Genomic DNA, 22,705 nt, shown 5'->3' on the forward strand with positions numbered 1-22,705 from the left:
AATGTTTGTCCTTTTAAGACGAATGAAGAAAATACGTCCTGTGAAGAGTAAAAGTACTTGATTCTGGGAAGACTCTTACAGCATTTCTAACTTCAAAGCTGGAGAAAAGTATGAAGGAACAGTCCATCTGACTCCCTCAGCATCTCACCCAGAACACAAAATGGCTCTTCAGAAAAAAACTGTTGTTGGTGTCTTGGAGGAGTGGTGTTTGGCGGAACCACTGTTCGGTTGCAGGTGGCACCAGAATGTCAGGAAAAAACTGAGACTGATACGAATTGTAGGGCTCCTTGTCAGTGTAGTGGCCATTAGTACTTTCTCACTTTCAATGAGTGCCTTTTTCAAGATGGAGCCACATAGCATGGCGCTCATCAGCAGCCTAGATAGCCAAAAGCTGGTGCGTGGGCACCAAAGAACTCTCTTGGATTTCACAGAACAGAATGAAAATGGCACTCCAGATCCACGTGCTTCTATGAAATATGAAGCTGGACATGACAATGAAACAGATGATCATGCGAAGGGAGAGTACCCCGAGGACCTTTTCTCTCTTGAGGAGAGAAGACAGGGAGCAGTGATCCTCCATATAATTGGAATGATTTACATGTTTATAGCCTTAGCCATAGTCTGTGATGAGTTCTTTGTTCCTTCCTTGACTGTCATCACTGAAAAACTGGCCATTTCTGATGATGTGGCAGGGGCAACCTTCATGGCTGCTGGTGGGTCAGCCCCAGAACTCTTCACTTCTTTGATAGGAGTGTTTATATCCCACAGCAACGTTGGCATTGGTACAATAGTGGGATCTGCTGTGTTCAATATCCTGTTTGTTATTGGAATGTGTGCTTTATTTTCTAAAGAGATCTTGAACCTTACTTGGTGGCCACTCTTTCGCGATATGTCCTTTTACATCATTGACTTGATCTTGCTAATCATCTTTTTTCTGGATAACTTCATAATGTGGTGGGAAAGCGTAACACTCCTGACAGCATATTTTTTCTATGTGACATTTATGAAGTTCAATGTCCAAGTAGAAGAATTGGTGAAGAAATTTTTAAACAGGAACAAGGTTGAGAAGGTAACAACCGATGCTGAAGGAAAGGTTGGTCAATTTTTAGTTGAATTATATGTACTAATGTCCTTATAAGTGCTAAGTCCTTCTATAGCATAAGGTTTCTAATACAGTACAGTGGTCAATATAGAAAAGTTCCGTGTTTTGCTCAAATGTCTTTTTGTTTAATCAAACCGGTATTATTGAAAATAAAAAAAAACAAATGGCCTTCTGGTAAATCAATAGCTTTTAACTCCAGAATTATCCTGATCACATAGAAAGAAAGAAACAAAACGACAGCAAAAAGACATAAACCTTTACTCAGCATTTTGGCACATTGATGAGGTCTGAGCTATTTTTTCCCTAAGCTTTTGGATTAAGCAGTGACAATATCTGGGGAGTATCTTGTGACAAAATTTGGCTTTCTAAAGACTTTCAATGCACTTTTTTCCTCAGAGAAGATGCAAATAATTCAAAAGGTATTTTTATATGGGCTTTTCATCTACCAATGCTGATAGTGCAACATTAACTTTGTGTTGTAATTAGTGGTACTTACATGAAAAAGCTCATGAAAAGAGTGAACACGGTGGCAAAACTCATAGATTGCCTGTTTAAGGAGGATGGTTTCCCATATGCTATTTGCAACTATGCAAACTAATTTTTGTCCACAAGTAGATAATGAAATTTATGCACAGAGGGCTTGTTGAGTCTTCAGCAATTACGATAGTCTTTTAAACAACTTTCTTCTTAAAACAAGCAATATTTAAGGGATCTATGAAGCTGAGCTGGTTAATACTTATGCATATAGCAATGTGTTGCTTGGAATGTCTGGTTTTATTTAACTTTGGGTATATTCATCAGATAAGGTTTTATTATGCAGTAATTATTCAAATTATCAGGGACCTAGCTGCTCACTGGTTTGTTTCTTTTGTTTAGCAGCCATATATGAAATTGTTCAGAAGAGGCACAATCCACCAATATAAGTGTACAGACACATAAACAGGAGGAGAGAGGCATAACAGAGCTGGATATTTTAAAAGTTGTGACAGGCACATTCAGTTTTAGGGCAAGCCACAAACTACCAAAATTAAAACCCAAACAGTCTCATTTTTTTCCTTGTATTCTCTAACCAGGTTTAACAGCTGTACACTTACTTGTAACCTTATCTTTTCCTTTTTGGTTTTATTTTTTCCCAAAAATCAGCATGCTCATCTTTGTCTTTCTCAAAATGCATTATTGGGATTTTATAAGTAAATGAAAAGAAGGGTCCACACCAACAAAATGCTCACCCTAATTAGCAAGGGGCTTCTTTAACTACATTAGTTGGTTTCTAACTAATCTAAGAGTTCATAGAGCACTGTAAATCCTTTGACAGTTAGTGCTAAAAATATGTGATGATAGAAAGACTATGGTATACAAAGCAAACTTCATCCATCCAAAATTGGACCAAAAAAAAAAAAATCTGTAAATCTGGGTCTGAAGCAATTATCAATCTGAAAAGCAACTGCCTTGTGTTGTCCAGACTACAAGGTAAGGAAGAGTAGCTGTATATCACAGTGTTTAATTATTTTCGGCTGAGCAGGAGAAAAATCATTTGCAAGACATTTTGAACGTTATTTATACTTGAAGTACTCTAGATGGACTTGATTTTAAAAGGATACCTCTAGGACCACTCATTATTGTTTAACATTTTAATTACTTACAGTTTGTTTATAATAAAGGTACACAGATTTCAGATGGGGTGAAAAAAAAATCAAAAATTGGCTACTGTTCCTAAAACCACAAGCTTTGCATTTTATGTTTCATGAAAATAGTTTCCTGAATTAAATTTAATTAAAATGATAAAATAATGTATTCATAAATCATTGAGGGATAAAGAAAGATGAAAGATGTTCTAATTTTGCTGCAATTTAGCAAATACGTATTTTCTACTTCCTGGGAAAAATAGCTTCTCAAGGTGTCAGACCATGTTTTTACTCTGTGAGCTATGCTGTAAAGACATATTTTTGAATATTCCACTAACACTTTGAAATGATAAGTCATTATGAATTATTTTACTCTTCAGTTGAACAGCATTAAGCAGGATGAATGAAATTATTTTCTCATAGCAAGGATGTCACAGATTATGTTTTTTGGATAAAATCGCAGTGAAGTTCTCTCTTAATTTATTTGCTATTATTAGACTGCTTTTTAAATTAAAAAAAAAAAAAAAAACAACAAAAAACCAACAAAAAATCCCTCCCCAAACTATTATATATAGTCATAAGCCTGATAGAGATGCTTAGGACTTTCAGCTTGAAGTTATTGTCCAAAGCAAAGAATAAAGTGCTTTTATAGTCTCAGGTCTGGTGCCTCTTAGTGAATTCAGTGCATATGGATGTTTATTTCCTGAATGCTGAGGTTTATAAGTATCACAGATGTTATAGTCTTTTGGTGGCAAAAAACAATTTCATTCCTACAGTGGTAACTGTTAGCCTGGATTGCTTCCACTCATCAAGAGTGTGTATGTACAATTGTATGTATCAAATCAGCATAATGAACACAGAATTTGCAGTCTCAGTTGTTTCTGATGGGAACTTTTTCACTCTCTTTTCCCCCATTGAGCCAGAGAATTGCTAGGCAGCTAGCAATTTGGAACTGGGTGTGTTAAAATCTCTTGAAATATGTTAATTTCAGGAGAGTGGAGAAAATTCTCTTTCCTCTAACCAAAACTCCCTCTGCCTATCTGTTGTTGATTCAGCTGCTGCCAAACTGGCAAGTATTCTGCTAAAAAAACGTGTGTGTCGTATTTACCTTTAAGGCTGTTGTAATCTGAAAGCAGCTCAACAAATTTGAGAAGTCTAAATAAGGCATCATAAAGCAGGATAGTGAAGGGTTAGGTGGCTTATTAGCAAACAAGTACAAAAGAGTAGAAAACTGATCAGATGAGAAACCTCTTGAGATACTAAAATGTGTTTTAATATTAATTTCAGTGCTTTTATTTTCAGCCGTCTTGAGAGGTTGAAGAAAGTTTTACGTACTCAAGGACAGTATTTCCCATGAGGAAAGATATGATCTGCTTTTTTTTGTCTAGCTTTCATTTGCTCTAGGTGTATTCATCAGGCTGCTGGAATGCATGCATATCTCTGTAGATGCCTTTTAGATTCCTGTCTCCATTCTGAAAAATTAAAGTACATCTTTTTGTGCTAGAAGACTGTGACTATTTGAACTTCCAATCTTTTATTCTTTAGTGTGTTGGTTGCTTGTACAAATGTGAATGCAGACAGAATACTCTATATGAATTTCATTGTGCTCACTATTTTCTCTCACATGCTTTCAAACATATACAGTCTGGATTATTAAAGTGTCAGGTTGAGAAAATCTGGTAGCTTCAGTTTTTGGAACGATTTTGTGGCACTGGTGAGAACAGCCTGGAAATCTTTTTGCATTAAGAGTTCATAGGGTTCATTGGCAAGGCTCTCTTTGAACTGTGGATAGTTCTGTGCCTCATGCCACCCCCTAGGAAGCGTGATGGCAGTCTGATACTGATGAACTCCAGAGATCACTGTGAAAAGGATGAAAAAAAGGAGGATAGATGAAAAAGCAGGACAGCATTAAAAGACAGGATGAAAACCAGATGGCTGAGTTCCCCAGTGTAGGATGGCATATGGACTATGCAGATCAAGATGGGTCCCTAACAAGTCACACTGAATGGGACCCACAGTAGTAGGTGCCATCCTGCTGCTGGATATCCCCATATTTCCAGCTTTAACCTATTCTGTGGTAAGATTTTCAGATTTTAGGTAGCTATACTGTGAAGAACAGATAGGTAAGAACTGAGGTGGAGGCTTTGGTATTAATTTGGTATCTTCCTCAGCTGAACAAAGATATTTAAAAACATAAACCTGAAATTTATTATATAGACATGAAGAGGAAAACAGAATAAACTGATGGAAAAACATCTTAGAAATAAGACTTTTTAAATTTTTCTGGTAAGATTTCAGTCTATTCTTCATCTATGTTGGTGAAGATATGTTGAATGTATTAAGTCATGTTAAAACATCATGTGGCACTACATTTCAGTTTTAAGTACTTTTTTTCTTATAATGTAGCATGGAGATCATTGCAGAAATGATTGAATCTGATTGTTCAGTAAATAATTCAAAACAGTTCTGTTTGGCAACTAGGAGAACAGAATGTGGGTGGTGCAGGGATATTGTGCAATGACATCTGTTTCCCTGACAGTACCATTTTAGATGAATAGCTTATGGTATATACAAGACAGTTGCAGCTTTTCTACATTTACAGAGAACTGCATTTGGAAAATGAGCTATTTTTACCAACACAGCGTAACTATTATTTTATTGCCAATTTTGTTGTCTTAAGAAACTTGAATAGCTTGTGGGTGATAGTTTAGGATCCACAATGATCTCAACTGTTGCCACGGTGTACTTAATGACAGTGTTTGCATTCTAAAGGAAAGTAACAGTATTTTAGGTACTTTTTTGCTTGGTGGTTGTATTAGCCCTGCACATGCACATTCACTATTATCATGTCTGATGTAATATGTGTTCAAGGTACAACACAAATTACCTGCATGCACACAAGAAAAACTGAAACTTCATTTTTCAGGGCTTCATTTTGCATCCACAGACCCAGTAACTGTTATCCATAGAATAACCTTTCTTTTCTTTCTTTCTTTTCACTACCAAGAGAAGTTTTTGGTGTTAGTGTTTCACTCTTCTTAGGAAGATTTGACTTTTATTCTAGAGACATTTCTCAGTTGGTCTACTTGTGCAAGCATGTGTATGAGTACAGAGCTATGAGAATCTGGATCTTGCAAGATAGCTGCCTTGTTTTAAGTACGTGTTTGAAGCAAAAACCTCAGCACTGACATTGAACCATCTCTTGTTTAGATAAATGTCTGGTTTCGTTTTGTCATTTTTATCTGCTTTTATTCTCTCAGAAGCTTTCAATCCACTTCTGTTTTAATTTACTGCTAATCCAGTAGCAGTAACTATGAGTTAATTTGCCTTGAGTTTTTAGCATTGTTATTTCAATTTAGGGCTATTAACTAACATAACCATAGGCCGATACTTTATATATGGAACCGTTAGTACAGTGAAATAGATACTATTCTCAGTTTCTTTTAGTGCTTCTCATAATTTATTGACCACAAAGCAACGATTATAGTTTTCACCCCTTTTTGCTAACGAGCAAAAAGCAACAGCATGCAAATATAGTGTAGATTAAATGCTCTTAACGCATGGCCATCCACTAAGATCCCACCCTTGTTAAGTATGACGGGAGAAAGAAGTCTAGAACTGTGCTACCATTAATAAATAGCAAGGGGACAAAATATCCATCAGTATATTTAAAAATAAAAAGCATTTGTAATTAAAAATAAGTCAAATGGTACATCTTAGCGGCTGTGCAAAACTAGCTGTGCTGGCAAATGTTCACCATGCTGTGTGTCAGAAGAACTCCAGACATGGTTAAATTTGTTGTACCAGAAGCTATACAAAGAGAAGAAATCAGGGGACTTCATAAATGCTTTTCCTTCCATCATCTCTGTTTTGGATACTTTGTTCCAGATCCTTCACAGAATGTGGGAGGGAGACTGTGGGTGGAATTTCACCCCAAATCGGTTTACCAGACCTCAAAATATTAGCCAGCTTTGGGGTGCCTAATCTCTGGAGGAGCTGTATTTTAAAGTCAAAAAGAGGTTCAGAAGTCTGTTTTTTGCTTGGAGGCTTGTTCAGAAATGCCAGACACAGGTGCAGCAGTATGGTACTGCTTTTCCATCAGACCCATATTCCTCTACTTTTCCCCCCAATATAGTTCTCATGATTTACCTCTCAGATAAATATTTAACAAAATCCAAAGGCTTTTACAAAGTCTTGAGATTTTAGACATAAGAGTGCTCAACTTTTATGAAATTACATACAGATCTCCCGCATTCACTGCCCATTTTAAGTTGGTGCTGCACTCATCATGTAGAATTTTTGAGAGGCAAGGCACAGTTGGCTCCCCTGCTTTTCTGGTCTTGTTTAAAAGGCGATAGTGACCACTCTACAATATACGTTCTAGCTGTGGATGTGGTGTTTGGGTGGGGGAAGCTGCCCAGGGCAGTGCTTGTTGCAGTGTTGAGGGTGCCACATTTGCCGTGTGTGATGCTCTGATCACTGCTGACTTCAGAGTGACCTTGGCCTTTCTGAGTGGTGACATTCCCCAGGCAGCCAGCACTACACTGCCAGGGCCACAGGCCAGAAAATTAGGTTTGATGAAGTGCTTCTTTCCTACTAATGATCTGTGGTTTTGTTCGTTGTATTAGCAGGAGTCAGTTCTCCACTGCCAGCTGCAGAGGTGTGAAAATAGGCTTTTGTGTGTCCTTTCTCCTTTGATTTTTTTCCCCAAGAATTCATGGATTTTGCATTTGTAGCTATGGGATAAGATTATAACAAATTTGAATTTTTTCGTGGTAAGGGATAGTGTGTTCACAACAAAGAGAGCCCTGCAATAAAAGTGATAAAGAAGTGGAGATCAGGAAAGTTGTTAAAAATAAGGTATATGCCTATGCTTCTCTTGAAAAGATCTGTGTGGGATGAATGAGTATTAAAAGTGTTTTATACATGGCATATAGAACAGATGGGAAGATGTGTTGGAGATGAGTGTAAATGAGCAGCTGTAAAACCTGTAACTCTTAAGACGTTCTATCTAACAACCGCTTTTTCACTGTTTATAAAATAAACTTCAATATAAAAAATAAGACATCCTTATTTCTCCCCAGGCATGTACCAAGTTTTGTCTAACCTGCAAAAGGTGACTAGTGTGATGTTAATAACTCTGAAAAATAAATGGTATTTCCTTCACCTTGACCTAAATCAGCCATGTTCTGTTGTTTTTCAGCCAGCTTTTATTTAAACATCACTTTTTATTATTTAACTTAATGGCTGCTTCCATTAATCTTTGCAGTTGTGTGTGTGCTATTGGCACAAACCAGAGATTCAAATGCTTTCTTGGCACTGACAAGTTTTTTAGAACCTACAATGACAAGATTGACCAAATACTGGGTAATTATAATTAATTTATCGTGCACAGATATGTATCATGAGATATAGGTGGCTTAGAAAAAGAAAGGTGGCTGGTTTTGTGATTTTATTTTTTTTTTAAATTCAAAGCCGCTCATTACATACTCCTGAAAATCACTCTCTGTATCGGTGGAAACCAAATATCTAAATAATGCTTAGCTGTGCATTTCAAAATGCTGGAAATTTGGTCTCTCAAGTAGAATGCCTTACAAAATGCTCCTGATACTTTATTTTTCTGAGCCAGGCACATTTTTTTTTTACTATTTTTAATTTTCCTACCACAGTAATGAGATGATAACCTGGTCTTCCCCAGACTAGGTGCTTGGATAACTGTATGAAATCACTGTTTCCTTCCTCAGGGGAAAGAAATTTGTCATGGGAAAAAGATAAATGTGATTCACGGTACCTGATAGGAAGAATATGATTTGTCATGTATACAACTTTATGTACAGTTAGCATGCCATCAGTCTTTTCCTCCTCACCCAAGCTGTCATTGAGTTGCTGATTATTTATTAAACATGGATGTCCAAGAAGTGATTTAAAGAAGCAGCTTATTTCTCTGTATGATCTTGCAATACATCTTCGCAAGTGTCGTCAATGAAATATCTGGTAGAAGGCAGCACCTTTTTGTATTGCAGGACCTAAGTCAAAACAGTACTGTTGGTGCTCTATTTTGCTTTTGGGGAAAACAGTCAGATCAGATGGTTTGAATTTAGTTTGGTCTTGTTGTAAAGTTGTGTATTTGAAATTGCAATTGTATTGTTAAGTGCAGGTCAGTGTCAGAGGCAGACTGAAAATCCTAAGTTAGAGCAGCCTTAGGGCATACTTTTGGCAAACAAATTGCATCTGACAGAATATATATTGTAGTACATTACCACATTTTGTTATTTTGCAGGCAGTACCTGTACGTTTGAGGAAATTATTTATTTGCTCTCATTGGTGGTTTGTTCATTTACCTGTGTTCTGATCTGAAAAAAGCAAATGAAAAAAAAATGCTTTGTTGGAACAGCAGCCACTGTCTTGCTGGTAATAGAAGTGGGCCTCAGGGCTGGGGAGAGCAATGAGAATTCAGTGTGTTGATCATGTATTTGTTTCTGCAGCAGGTGGAGGGTTCAGAGCTCACGTTGCCTCTGAAGCAGCTTTATCTAGTGGTATAGCTACTGCCCTGCCCTAACCACTTTGGGTGGTTTTGGTGTCCCTGTCAGGTACAATTTCATTAGGGCAGCTCAAAGAACAATTACTGTGAAGTTACTGTGTTTTGCACTATTCCATAACCATTCCCTTGTCGTCCATATTGTGATTTACATGAACAGCCATAAATAGCTGTGATCTTGGAAGACTTCCTTTGAGGTGAGTGTGCGAAAACAGGCTTAAAGGTGTGTCTGTGCAATGATATTAGAACTATGAGGTACTACTCTTGAGGGAATAACAGATTGGTGCAAAATGTTTTCCTGTATGAGGAAAAATAAAGGTAGCAGGGAATTTGTACTACTAACTATGCTGACAAATTAATAAAAAAAATTTCCTTAGGAATTAATCCTGCTTTATCACCTCTTAACCGCTTAATGCTGCGAGTCTAGTCTGAAGTCAGCAGTAATACCAGTGACATTTATTGCATAACCAGCTAGTGTAAACTCTTCACCCTCTCACATTGCTGTAAAACAGCTCTAGCTGATATAGATCGCTGAGGAAAAGGCACGTCTGCAGTCACAGCCTGTGCTTGGTGACCTTCAGGGCATCATTTGAGCCCTGTCTAGTTATGTAGACTTTTACCCAAGGGAGAAGTTTGAAGTTTGCCGGGTTTGTAACATTAGAGGATGAGCACCTCTTTGGGGATTAATCAGATGTTAATTTTGTTGTTTGTTTGTGCTGCAAGCTTTTATCAGATTGCTAATTAAAAAGTCCTTCTTTTGCTACTAGGCGCAATCTCAAAGTTATCATCTAACTAAAATTTATGGCAATCAAATGTTTGAGTGGAAAACCCCCAGATTTTAGAACCCCAAAAATTTCTTTGTCCAGGAGTTGTTTGAAATAATTCATATTATTAGTTACCTATGGATTTTTAAAGTCAACTGAAATAATTTGAAAGCATCATGCTGTCTTACATCTAAATTTGTTTCCATATATTTTTATTTAAATATTCCTGGCTTTCTGCTTTATACCTAGTATTAATTGTATTTATTTACTACAGTTTCTTTTAATTTAGAATGTTTCTGGGTAGAAGCATATTCTGTTTGAAGTCTTCACCTTGGCTGGATTTTTAAATACTGCAGTGATATAAATGTTATCAAATACTCTGCAAAGTCTGAGTTAAGAAGTAGTTAGTGTTTCCTCTTTATATTGCAAGTCCTGGAAAGCTGTTAAGTTTTCCAGATCCGAATGAATTTTTTAGATACAGCGATTCTAGTTTCTCTCCAGAAGTCACAGGCAGAATACCTGAGTCTCCTCTCAAAACCCTTGGAAAAATTCCTTTGAAGTTTAGTCCCAGAATGATCCTGGGACTACATTGCAGAGGAATATTGCCATTGTTTTTTGTGTTCCATTTCTGAAATAAAATCACTACTTGCTGCCGCTCCGAACCCTACTCTGGACATTATTGTGCAGTGATTTTGTAGCCTTTTGATTGTCTCATTGTCAGTGTGTACCAGGGCCATCTCCCGTTCGTGTGTGTGCGTGGGCACAGCCCCGTGTGCGTGTGTGCACACAGCGTCAGTCTGAAAGGCGCCGCCTGCGCTGCACAGGAGGTGAATCAGAAATGGTGCTGCTCTCTAGGATGGTCATTCGCCTGCTTCCTACACCATCTCACCTGTCTTCTGCCTTGTAACCCTTTTCCGTAAGACTCACTCAAATACTTAGAGTTTGTGAGCAGCACATTCCTCATAGGATTGTTCCAGATGAGTTATTCAGGGAAAAATGTCTGTGTTTTCTTCTTAAATATGGATTCTTTCCAAGCAACAAACAACAATCCTGCCTGAGGCTGAGCGCACAATGTACTGAACTATGGACGTATTTTACTGTACCTAATGTATCACATTAATGATTCTTTATCCTGTACCTCTACAGAGATAGAAAAAGGAGGTCTACATCACTGTACTGGGATGATTTCTTGATTTCTTGATTTGATTCTATCATGGGAATGGCCTATGGTGCTATTCTTTGCTGTATGACATTTCCTGCAGAGAAAAGGCATTTCTTATTCAGGTGAAAGACCAACAGCTGTAATTACAGTAACTAAAATTTGTTACATAAGTAAGAAACTGTGCAGAAAGTTGGGGTGAGGATTTATTACTTTCTTCAATTAAAGTTGTCTGTAAGGTGTAAGACCTTTTAAGCAAAGTAATAGAAATGTTTCTGCACCCATTCCTAATTATCTCTTACAATATGTTTGCAAATATATTAGAAACTATTTACAAATATCAATCTTAAAAATTAGTATTTTCAAATATATTAGTATTGAAATTACTTACTGAATTATTTGGATAACTTCCTGTGTCCATTTTGTACTTGCAAGAAACACCATAAGTGTTTCCATAAAATATAGTTTTTGTGTATTTAGCATTAAAAAAACCCCACCAAACCCAAAACAAAACATGCAGCCTCTTCTTTTTAGGGCTGTGGGAAATAAATGGTGATTTATAATCTCATACATAGACATGTGTGAAGAAATACAGACTCTCATCTTAAAATAACAGCAATAGGCTTAGTAACAGGCTGGACTGAATTGCAAACTCATGCCTTAGCTTTGGATTTAAGGGTCAAGATGCGGTTCTCTCATTTAATTGTCTGAGAAACCTGTGGTTTTCAAGCATCATAGAGCATTGTACAGTGTGCTATAGGAAAGTTTTATTTCTGGTTGCTTGGTTGGATTACAGTACGCAAGGAAAAAAAAGATCGGCATATTGATGGCAGAATGGTCTTGAGGCAAAGCAAGAACATTGTGGCATCTGAGAAAAAGGTGGTCAGCCTTGCTGTAAAGAAGCCAGATAGCATAGGCTCTCATTTTGTGTCATCCTGGTTTTCGAGCATCTTGGTAAGCATATCCTCTTTGCCAAAGCTTTAAATAAATGTGAGTACATTTTCTGCTTAAGGATTCTTCCCATCATTAGTATCTCTGTCCTTCTTTAAAATGTTAGGAAGGATAGTAGGGGAAAAAAGTCAAATGGAACTTGAATAAATCCTAAATGCACAGATTTTTATAATTTTAATAATTATTTTTTTCTTCTTTTGTGAGGGAAAGGACTAAACTCAATGAAAGGTGGCTTTGAAGCTGATGACAAGTTTTCCTGTTGATTTTGATGAAAGTGAAATTGAGCCCAAAAGTCAGGACATTGAGATTTATGATCTAGATGCTTCTCTGATCTCTGTGTGCCACTCTATGATTCCAAGCTTCTGAGCTGCCCTCCCTCCATATTAAATCACCCCTAGCAAACAAAGAAAGCAATTTCTTTTGTACTTGTAGCAAGCAAAACAGGCTTTATCAGCTTTCTTTGCCCTTGGACTCAAACTGGAAAAGGGCACTCAGTGTTTCACAGCATGATCTGTCCTGTCATGTGGATTATTGATAAATATCAAAGCAATTATTATGTGGTGGGATCACAACTGTCTTTTTCCAGACCACTGCTAAAAACCACTGCTGGTTTCATCCTTCTTAAGGGGTGCGTCTGTTAAAGGAAAGAGTGGGCATGGGAAAAGTTAGTTAATTCCTTTCTGAAAGGTTGGAAAAGCCATTAGCTATTTCATTAATTAGGTACACATACAGGGACATTTTTGTGAGTGATCTAGTGGAAGAAAACTTTCCTCTGTGAATGACGTACTCTTCATATAGAAAACTACTCTGCAAAAATACAAAGACTAATTTTCAGATTTAGTTGATCTACATTCAGAATTAGCAATGAGAAGCTCAAGATGTAGACAATTGCAGAATCCAGCTCTCGGCTGCAGATTCACCTGGCTTAGGTGTGACCTATGAATATAGTCTCCTCATGTTACTTATGAAATCACTACAGAGAAATAGGCATTTTTATAGTGTCATGGATTCACTGAGGTTGGAAAAAGCACTTAAGATTACTGAGTCCAGCTGGTAACATCATCTGCTCTAGCACTAAACCATGTCCCTAAGCACCACATCTACACTGTTTTCAAGTATCTCCAGGGATGATGGAGACTTTCCTGGGCATTCTGTTCCAATGTCTGACCACCCTTTCAGTGAAGAAATTTTTCTTAGTACGCAGGTGCAACTTGAGTCCATTTCCTATTGGCCTGTCCACTGTTATTTGGGAGAATAAAATGGTGCCCACCTGGCTACACCCTCCTTTCAGGCTATGTAGTGAGTGATAAGGTCATTCCTGAGCCTCCTTTTCTCCAGACTGAACAACCCCAGCTCCCTCAGCCAGTCCTCACAGGACTTGTGCTCCAGACCCTTCCCCAGCTCCATTGCCCTTCTGCGGACACCCTCCAGCAACTCAATGTCTGTCTTGCAGTGAGGGGCCCAGAACTGAGCATAGGATTTGAGGTGTGACCTCACCAATGCTGAGTACAGGGGAACAATCCCTGCCCCGGTCTTGCTGGCCACACTATTCTGGGTACAGGCCAGAATGCCAGGGGCCTTCTTGGCCCCAAGACATACACACTGGCTCATGTTTGCCCAGCTGGGCCACTACTCCACCAATAGGATCATTACTGTAATGTTTGATCCTCTCCTGACCTGGAACTGGGCAAAAATCTGGGCTATCCCTTTCAGCAATAGATTGGTAAAACCTGAAAAGCCATCTCCTGTGCTTTTATTGCAACACTGTGAGTAATTACCACAGTGCTGCCTTTTCTACAACCTGGAATTAAATCAGGTTGTGTGAGGGTGATATCCTGGTGCCATTTAGCACAGGGTCACTTTTGAGATAGAGGTAATTTAAAGTAACTGTTTTTCTATGCTACCGCAGAAGCAAATAAAATATAAGCAAAATACAGTGCTTATATTTAAGTGTTAATCTAGTCTGTGAACATTTAATTTGCTCTCTTTCTATTCAGGTCAGTATGTAGATATTACATACAGTTCCAAACAGGTACTTGGGGCAAATAAGCAATTAAGTGAGTCTTACTGTTATTTATAGAAATGTTATTGGCACTGCAGCCACAGATACTGTTAATGTGCATGTATCCTTGCAGATTGTTCTGGATTATCTTTTTTATAAAATAAGGCATCCTTTTAAGTTTGAGAGAATTACAGTATTGGTTAACTACATAATCCATTCTTTAATTGATCACATTTCTAACCTTCCATGTGGATGACTGAACATTTACAACAAATTAATTAAATTGCCTAAAATAGCAAGGAAACCCTTGTTAGGATCCAGCAACTCCAGCTTCCAATGGAAAAAAAAGAGTGGTTAATTATAGAAATTCAGATTACATTGTTCTTGCTCCATCTGCTCATAACTGTTTTTGGGTGTTTTTTCTTCACAATTAAATGGTAATTGTTGTTTTCAAATATTTCACAATTTAGTGCGGGAGCAGAGCCTGCTGTAAGGAGGTGTGTACATACAGTCCTTAACAAAAGGAAATCAGTTTGCAGTCATGGCTCTTTCAAGCTTGTTTGTTGAATTTCAGCAAGTAATTGATTTTACAATGTCTTGGATCTCCTCACAGTTGTAAAATCCTATGCCTGACTTATTCATTTGTGAAAAAGAACCCAAACCCTGAATGTCCTTGGATGTCATCCCATTAAAATAATCAGTTTTACAACGTCTGTGTGAAGCAAGAAGACAGTGGCATTTCACTGATGAAATATGGAGCATCGTCTGTTTTTTCCTGTTGCAGTGGTTCTGACCATCACCCTATTTTGACATTATGAATGAATTGTCAAAGTAATGATTACCCTGTTGTATCAGTGTAAGGGTTAAAGAGAAAGGCATAAGTGTAGGAGATTAGTATTGAGAAATGGTATTTTTTAAAAGGTGAAATTCTTTCCATTACAATTAGGATTTCATGCCACATTTAATTGTTATACCTGTGCTACTTCATCCTCTGATACTGTACCATACATATCAGTGTCCATTAGTCATGGAAAACCTAAAATTTACTGTCTGCCCTTTGCCAATCCCTCCTTTGAGACATGAGTGCCTTCTTTCTAAATGCAGAGGATGGGGTATGGAGGACTGGCCAATTGTAAGCCTCAGTCCCTGCTCCCTGACCTCTTCTAAGGGCAATGCTGGCCAATTTGTTCACCAAGCTCTTAGAGCAAGGGAAGAATAAAGAAAACCATCAGGTTCTGGTCAAGGAACCATTACTTACCTGATTTCCTAGTATGTTGACATTTCTGCTCCAATGTGTCAGTATTGTCAGGTGCTGTCAGGGACTGAGATTGTTGCATTGCTCTTTCCCAAAGTGTGGGCCAAGAAACGCTTTCTGGCAGCCTGTGAAAGACTGCAATAGCAATAGCAAAGTGCATCTTGACATCAAGAGCAAAAGGATCTGTTCTTTCAACTGCAAATGTCAGCCAGGGATTGTGCACTGCAGAGAGCTGAACAGCTGCATGGGACTGGCTTTCTGCTCACAGTAGATGGATATCAGCATTGTTGGATTTAATGGGTTTTGGATAGATTCAAAGTGCTAGAAGGACTTTGTGTAATTGCAGCATATTCTGTGCAGAAAGTGCTGACCATTATGACATTGTTTGGCATCAAACGCTGCAGAAAAAGGAAGCAGTATTTTCTAACTCATAATGATGTCCTGTACCTTTCCAAGTTTTTGTATTGCAGGGGAGCTATACTGGCCAATATTAACCCCTCCAGCAAGGAGAATTTTGATAGAAATACAGTTTTTCTAGGCTTGAACTATTACTATAATTTACAGTGCTCCTGATTTAAGAAGCTTACCTAAGTTCATGAAAGCATGTGGGATGAATATAAAGCTGAGTGTTGAGCAGAACTGCTAATTTATATGATCTGAAATAACTATGAAATGTATCTGTGTTTATGAATTTTACTTTTGATAAAATGCAGCAGCCTTTCCTGTAAAAAATGCTGCTGCCTTTTTCAGTTTACTTCCAAAATATGGTGCTGCTATCTTGTCTGCTGGGTAAATTTATTCCTTGTAAAATGCAGGGCTCTCCCAGGCCTGTCATGGCTATTCTGTTGCTTTTTGTTAGTTCCACTTGGGTACTGAATGTCCAGGGAAGCGTGAACTCTCCAAACTGGAATTTAGGAGAAAACCTTTTGTTCAGATGACCAGTAATATTAGATACAATACTGAAAAACTAGGCTCCTTATCAGCATAAATAGTCATGCTTCTGGTGTTTGCAAGTGTTTTTCTTCAGCAAGGTTGCTAGCTTCTCCAGTGCAGAATGTATGCCCATAATACACTTGTCATGAAGTAAGCTTCTTCTATTAATTCTGCTATCACATGAATCCCATTCAAGATTATGAAAAGTGATTTCATTTTTTCAGAAAAAATTCAGTCAACCTTGTGCAGGTCAGGACTTCTTGAAACAGTTGGCCATTTCCATCCAAAGTTCATGACCTGTTTTTTTCCAGTTTCACCCTTTATGAGTTTGTTGAAGTAGAAGATATATTTAACAAAAAAAAAAAAAAGTGTAGCGAATGGGATATGTGAAAGCAAAATAATAATTTACTGAGTATTTTTCTTTTCCTGTGAGTCAGGAAAGAACTGTTAGGCAGCTTGTATAAGCTTTCAACAAAGCTGTATCTGAATGAAGCTAAAAAACATCCACAACCTTGAGGCATTAGCAAGTCTAAATTACTATTCTAAATTATGTTTCTAACAAGCTATAGAACTAATCATGACACACATATCAGGGGATCACAGATTAGGAGCCACAGAAATGAGCAAAGGTTTTCTGTTGTAAAATACGCTTATCAGGAGTTGTTCAGAACATCTGTACACACTGTGGCAATTAGGAGTGTTAAGGTTAATATTTCTGCTCATGTTGTTAAAAGATGAGCTGAGGACAATCAAGAGAGGTTCAAATGCCAGCTTTCATAGTGTGCAGTATTTTTCTGATAGGTGCGCAGATGCATTTTAATTTGGTCCAAGATGCACCTTGGGTATGCTGGCTGTCTGTTAGTATAATAGAAAAAAGTAAGTATTACAAGTACGCCTAGGGCTTTTGATCTCTCTGCAATGACAGCAGAGGGTTTCTGCTTAGCAAAGAGGAAAAATCAGCATAGGCAAATGTGTGTGTGTTCCTGCTGTGATGTGCTCCCATTACATGCTAGTCCTTGAGCAGAGAAATTCCTAAATAACAGAACAGTCCGTACCTTTCCTCTTTTTATGTCTGTATTTAAGCCTGCAAGAGAACATCTAGTTCTCAGAGGACAGTTCCTCTGGAAGAACTTGTTACAGCTGCAGAGATTAAAACAGAGATGCTACTTGTCATACTTGCCCCAAATAGATGTAATGCTACAGTAATAATAACACCAGTTCTTCCACAATTAAAAACTTTCTGTGTTTATTAAGAGACTGAAATCAGGATGACAATGTGTAATAGTGCCATCTGGTGACCTTCTTTCAGATTGTGCCGTGAAAATATGTGATTCAACATAAGACATTCCACTTAGAAATAAAACAAGCCTTTAGATTTAACTTTTTTTTAAATTCAAATTCCTTTGAAATTCAGAGTTATCAAGAGAAGATATTTTATCAGCTCATTAGAGATAAATGAGGTTATGCTGTTTAAGCATGTGTATAAAAAATTGGAGTGTTTGTTTCTCTAGTGATACTGATATTGAAAAAATACAATTTTAACGTATCCTGATAGGTGTATGTGTTTTCTTGCTTCAGCTGAAAACTGTGCCAGCCATTGAGTTTGATCAGGAATTCAGATTATTCTTAATGCTATAATGCTTGGTTCTTCAGCAAGTCAAATGACACCTCCTGTAGAGGCCAGCCTTGCTGTTGCTGATTAGGGCTGATCTGTCATGGCATTTGTCATAGGGCTTAATCTCCTGTGGGAGCAGCAGATTCTCCACGCTGCTGCAAGCCGTGTGGCTCTCAGTCTCTTCCTTGATCCTGAGATAATAGGGCTGAAGATCCTTTTCAACTTCTCAGCTGCAAAGAGCCACAAAAAAAAAAAAAAAAAAAAATACAGCCCCCTGGCTTTGCAGATGGGTCGCCTGGAGATCTCTGTATCCCTGCTGGGCCTGCTTAGAGACAAAACAAGAAATCTGATAATGCGTCAGCTAATTGCTCAGCAGCAGTTGGAAAACAAAAGATCATCTTAAACTTTTTCCTGAATATGTTTCCCATTTTCTCCACCTACTTGTTTCTGGAGCGGGGCAGAGGTAAAGGAGACACGGTTGAGACCTAAAGTAAAAGAAACGATTGCATGTACACTGTTATTACTGTAAAATATGGTATCACATTTCCTGCTCTGTAATTATAGTAATTTGTAATAGGGAATGCCATTTACCTGTCTATGCAGATAATTAGTTATCCATGCTTTAGGCCAGAAAGCACTAAGTCCCATCACAGATCTGTCATCAGGTGTATTGTGTACAACAAATAAGTTCACATAAAGGCCCAGATTTTTGTGGGGTGATTTTCAGTAGGTTACCAATGTTGCTAGTATGAACAGAAATGTGCAAATAAGTAACAACTTTTAGCAGGCAAGACTATACTCACAAACAGTGGTAAAAAAAAAAGCCCTGCAAAGTACACATCAGCAAAAGTATTTTGTCCTTCAAGTCCTTAAATTCTGGAAGCCAGGCACCTTTGTTAAATTTTGTAAGCTTGAAAGACAAAATGAATGTAAATTCTGGTTTTAGCTTTCTTTTGTTATTGAAGGAGTTTGATAGAATATACTGCCCTTCTGAGCACAGAGACTATAAGCAAGCTTATTGAAATAAACAGCTTTCATTAAAGTATCTCTAATGAGGTTCTCCATTTAGAATCACACCTGGGCTGAGGCTTACCTACCTCTGGAGATTGTCCAGACTCAGCCCACCTCGGGCAGCTCAGCTGCTATGGGTCGTGTCAGGGCCATACCTTGTTGAACTTAGGAACCTCAAAGGAGAGAGGATCCACACTGCCCTAGGAAATCTGTACCCCTGTTTGGCCACCCTCGTAGTTCAAAATAATTTTATTCCAAAGGCTAAGAAAAAATTTCTTGTATTTCAGTCCGTGCCATTGCCTTCTGTCCTTTCCCTGAGCACTGTTGAGGGGTCTGGCCCCTTTACACCCTCCTGTCAGGTCCTTATGCACATGTGAAAGCTGTCCCTGAACCTGCTCTGCTCCAGACAGACCAGGTCCAGCTCGCTCAGCCTCTCTTCCTATAACATGATCTGTTCTGCTTACTACCCTGAACATCTAGAATGGAAGCAGGCAATTATTCTTTTCTTTCCTATGGGCAAATTTGAGAGTTCAGCCTCTTTCCTGAGGCTAAAAACTGTCAGTATTTTAAGGAGTTATTTTAATGTCTGGGTATTTTTTTTTTTTAATCCCACTAATAACTTCATACTGAATGCCCTCATATTTGTTTTATATTTGAAATTAAAAGGAAGCAAGAAAGGAGATTAGTCTGAGTTGCATACACTACATCAAAGTAAGTATGTAGCAAGCAGAATTCTTGGTGTTAACCTCCCAGTCCAAAACCTCTATGTTTTTAGCCAGGACAACATCTGTTTATATATTGCGTATTAAGTGTTGTAGTTGCTCTTGCTCTAGATCAATGTTTTAGAATTCGCAGAAAAAAACTCATTCCAGTGTATTTCAGCTTAAATAACTGTTTGGAAAGGGCCAACTTGCTCTGCACAGCACAAGGTTTGGGGGAATGATATGGAGAGTTAATGGTGATCTGGACTTTATGCTGCCTGTTTGTGGTATCCTAGCAAAAGCATCAAAAAATGTGTCTATGGAGAGGCCATAAAAGCTCATTAACTGATGTCTGTGAAGAGCATGGTATAAGCCAGAGGTAAACATGTTGTCCTTGTGCAGATGGAATGTGGATGAGTAGGGAATACAGTACTTTTCTTACAGGGCCAATAAGTAAAAGATGTTTGTTGAAAATGCTTGAGATATGTTACTTTTTAATAGCTCAAACCTATTCCTGCGGGTCACTTTGGCTGTCTTGCTTGGGACAGTCTCATAGCTTTCTCTTGCTGAAGAAACCTTGAGTAGTGCAGAGATGAGTTGCTGAAAGAGATTGAGTTGAGATTGAGAGATTGATTTTTTTGAACAAAAAACAAGGTGCCCTAAAGCACCACTAATACCAAATTCTAGAACAGCTGATGTCCATTATAGAAATTGTTTTAAATCTCTGATTTCTGTTGTTTCATGAGCCTGGTATGAGATATCCTTGCAATTATGACAAAAAAAGTTTAACTGAGACTAGACCTACTTTTATTTTTTTTGCATGGTAGTATTTTAAACCAGTCAGCCTAATTGCAGTGTTGTGAAATTTTGCCTTTTTTAATTGTAGACATTTATATGAAATGGCAACAGTTAACATTTTGCTTGCAGAATCATACCTTGGTACCTGGCCAGCCATAGGAGAAAACATATGAAACAATGATGTGACTGTGTTCTGAAAGCAATTTGTTTACCTCCTCTCAAATCCCATAGAAAAATGTACCAATCTCTGATGAACTTTTCTTCAGGCACAACATAAAGAAGAACTAAATGAGCTGTTTGATTATTTTGTGCTGTCATGATGGGTGTCACAGAGGAAACCAAACACTTTCTCTGTGAGCAATCATAAGTATTAACTAGGACTAAGTCAGTGGGTCCATTTTCCATGGAAATGACATCTCATTGAAAACTTGGACTTTCAAGCCACTTTAAACAGCATTAAAATTCAGAGGTTTGCCCAACCTACCCCCATTTTATTTTTGGTTGAAATTACTTGTAACAGAGCTTATTCCTGAGAAGCTAGTATTTTTCTTATGATATAAAAATAATTTTATTATCACATTTATTTTATTAACTGTTTCTTCTGATTTATTCTCTGAGCCTCACAGATTAAAATACTTTATACTGTATATATTGAAATACTTCATATACATTTATAATGCATTATATTTACTCACAGTTTCAGCAGCATTTTATTTTGGAAGGCAATAAAAATACATAGAAAGCCACATGTGATTGCTTTCATGTACACTAAGATGAGATTTATCTGGCATAAGACTCTTGTAGTATGGATACTATGACCTGACTCTCTATAGTCCACAAATAGAAGTAATGAATCTGCAGCGCACATCTAAGACAAAAATTCCTGTGTCACACCAAGGAAGTGGTTTTTTATTCTGTGATGTGCAAGGAAACTATAAAGGTCCATCAGAGTTACATTACTACATTTAAACTTTCTCAGTGACCTGAGAAAAGTTTGTCTTTAATTATGTACTCTCTGCAAGGAATGAAATGTCAATCAATTTCAGGGCTAACTTCAATTCATTCATAGTATCAGCTGGTTTCCTTCCAGTTACTGGACACTTAGGGTCTGACAATCCCTAAATGTCCCTAAACATCCTCTGAAAGAGACAGATAATCAAGCAGGTATGTGAGACATGAAGTGAGGAGCAATGAAGTGCTGCACTTCACCTTTTTAAGGCCCGCCTTATTCCCCAGGAAGGCTCTTCAGACATGGCTTCAGACTCAGTCCTCAGAAGAGTGATCCAGGTTGCTAATACAGGATTGACCTGTGTCTGGGATCCTTTTACCTAGCAACCATGATGGGCAGGTAGGATACAGTTTTCTGGCTAAGGTGTGGCAGGTGTTAGAATCACATTGCCATGAACTCTTAAATCAGACTGAATTTCAGTTATTGCAAGAAAGTGGCGCGTACCTTCAGTATCTAAATCACAGTGCCACAAGGAATTCAAGAATTCACAAAGATTTACCATCCCCTTTGTTCCACAGCAGAAAGCACATCACATCAGAAAGAGTAGAAAGGATTAAAATAATTGACTAGCAATGAGTGATTGCCAAATTCAAACTGTAAATTATCAAGAGGTGGAAGAGGGAGTAAAAAAATCAGCTGGTAGATTGTTGTGGCATTGCTATGTTCTATCTTCTGTATGCTGATGATAGAAAAATATCCTAAATTTCTGCGAAAATAGAACTAGTTTACCGAAGAGTTAAGCAAGATGAATGGCAGCTGTCAAGCCAAAGGGTTAATTTCAGTTTTAATGAGTTATTTAGGAATGGGCAGAATTTATGCCTATGTCCTAAATACAGAAATATTTATAAGAAATCCTCTGTAGATACGCCAGTGCTTAAACTTCCGTAGATATGAGAGCACATTGTAAGCACTGGGACATGATACTGAGAGCAATGGAAACTGGTTTGCTCAGGTCTATCTCACCAATATTCAGTACACTGCAGCAGCAGTGTTCTTTGCATTCAGTAATCAAGGGGCATTTTTAAAGCAGTTGCCTTGTTCAAATGAGGTAGAATTTAAATTGTTCTAGCAGGGAGATTTCTCTGTGTAGGAGGCCTCACTGAATTAGAGCTAACTAGGCATGCTGCATAAATCACAGTGGGACCAAGTAATTTAGTAAAGGGCTCTATGGGGCTGTTTTCAGCAAGGGTGGCAGAAATGTATCTGTTCCACCAGGCACCCTTGTAGTCCTGTGAAGCAAGA

The 22,705-nt window shown here is 37.9% G+C and overlaps 1 protein-coding gene across 1 annotated transcript in view; it reads left to right on the forward strand.

Annotated features, from left to right (window-relative positions):
* Window positions 1-41: 41 nt before the first annotated feature.
* The window catches only part of SLC24A2 (solute carrier family 24 member 2), a 104,178-nt gene continuing 81,514 nt past the window's right edge, over window positions 42-22,705 (forward strand). Inside the window, exon 1 of the mRNA XM_009093944.4 lies at window positions 42-1,093. Coding sequence (XP_009092192.1) covers window positions 161-1,093 — 933 coding nt within the window. The 5' untranslated portion in view covers window positions 42-160. The remainder of the gene's footprint in view (window positions 1,094-22,705) is intronic.

This window comes from Serinus canaria, chromosome Z, assembly GCF_022539315.1.
Source record: "Serinus canaria isolate serCan28SL12 chromosome Z, serCan2020, whole genome shotgun sequence".
Lineage (NCBI taxonomy): Eukaryota > Metazoa > Chordata > Aves > Passeriformes > Fringillidae > Serinus > Serinus canaria.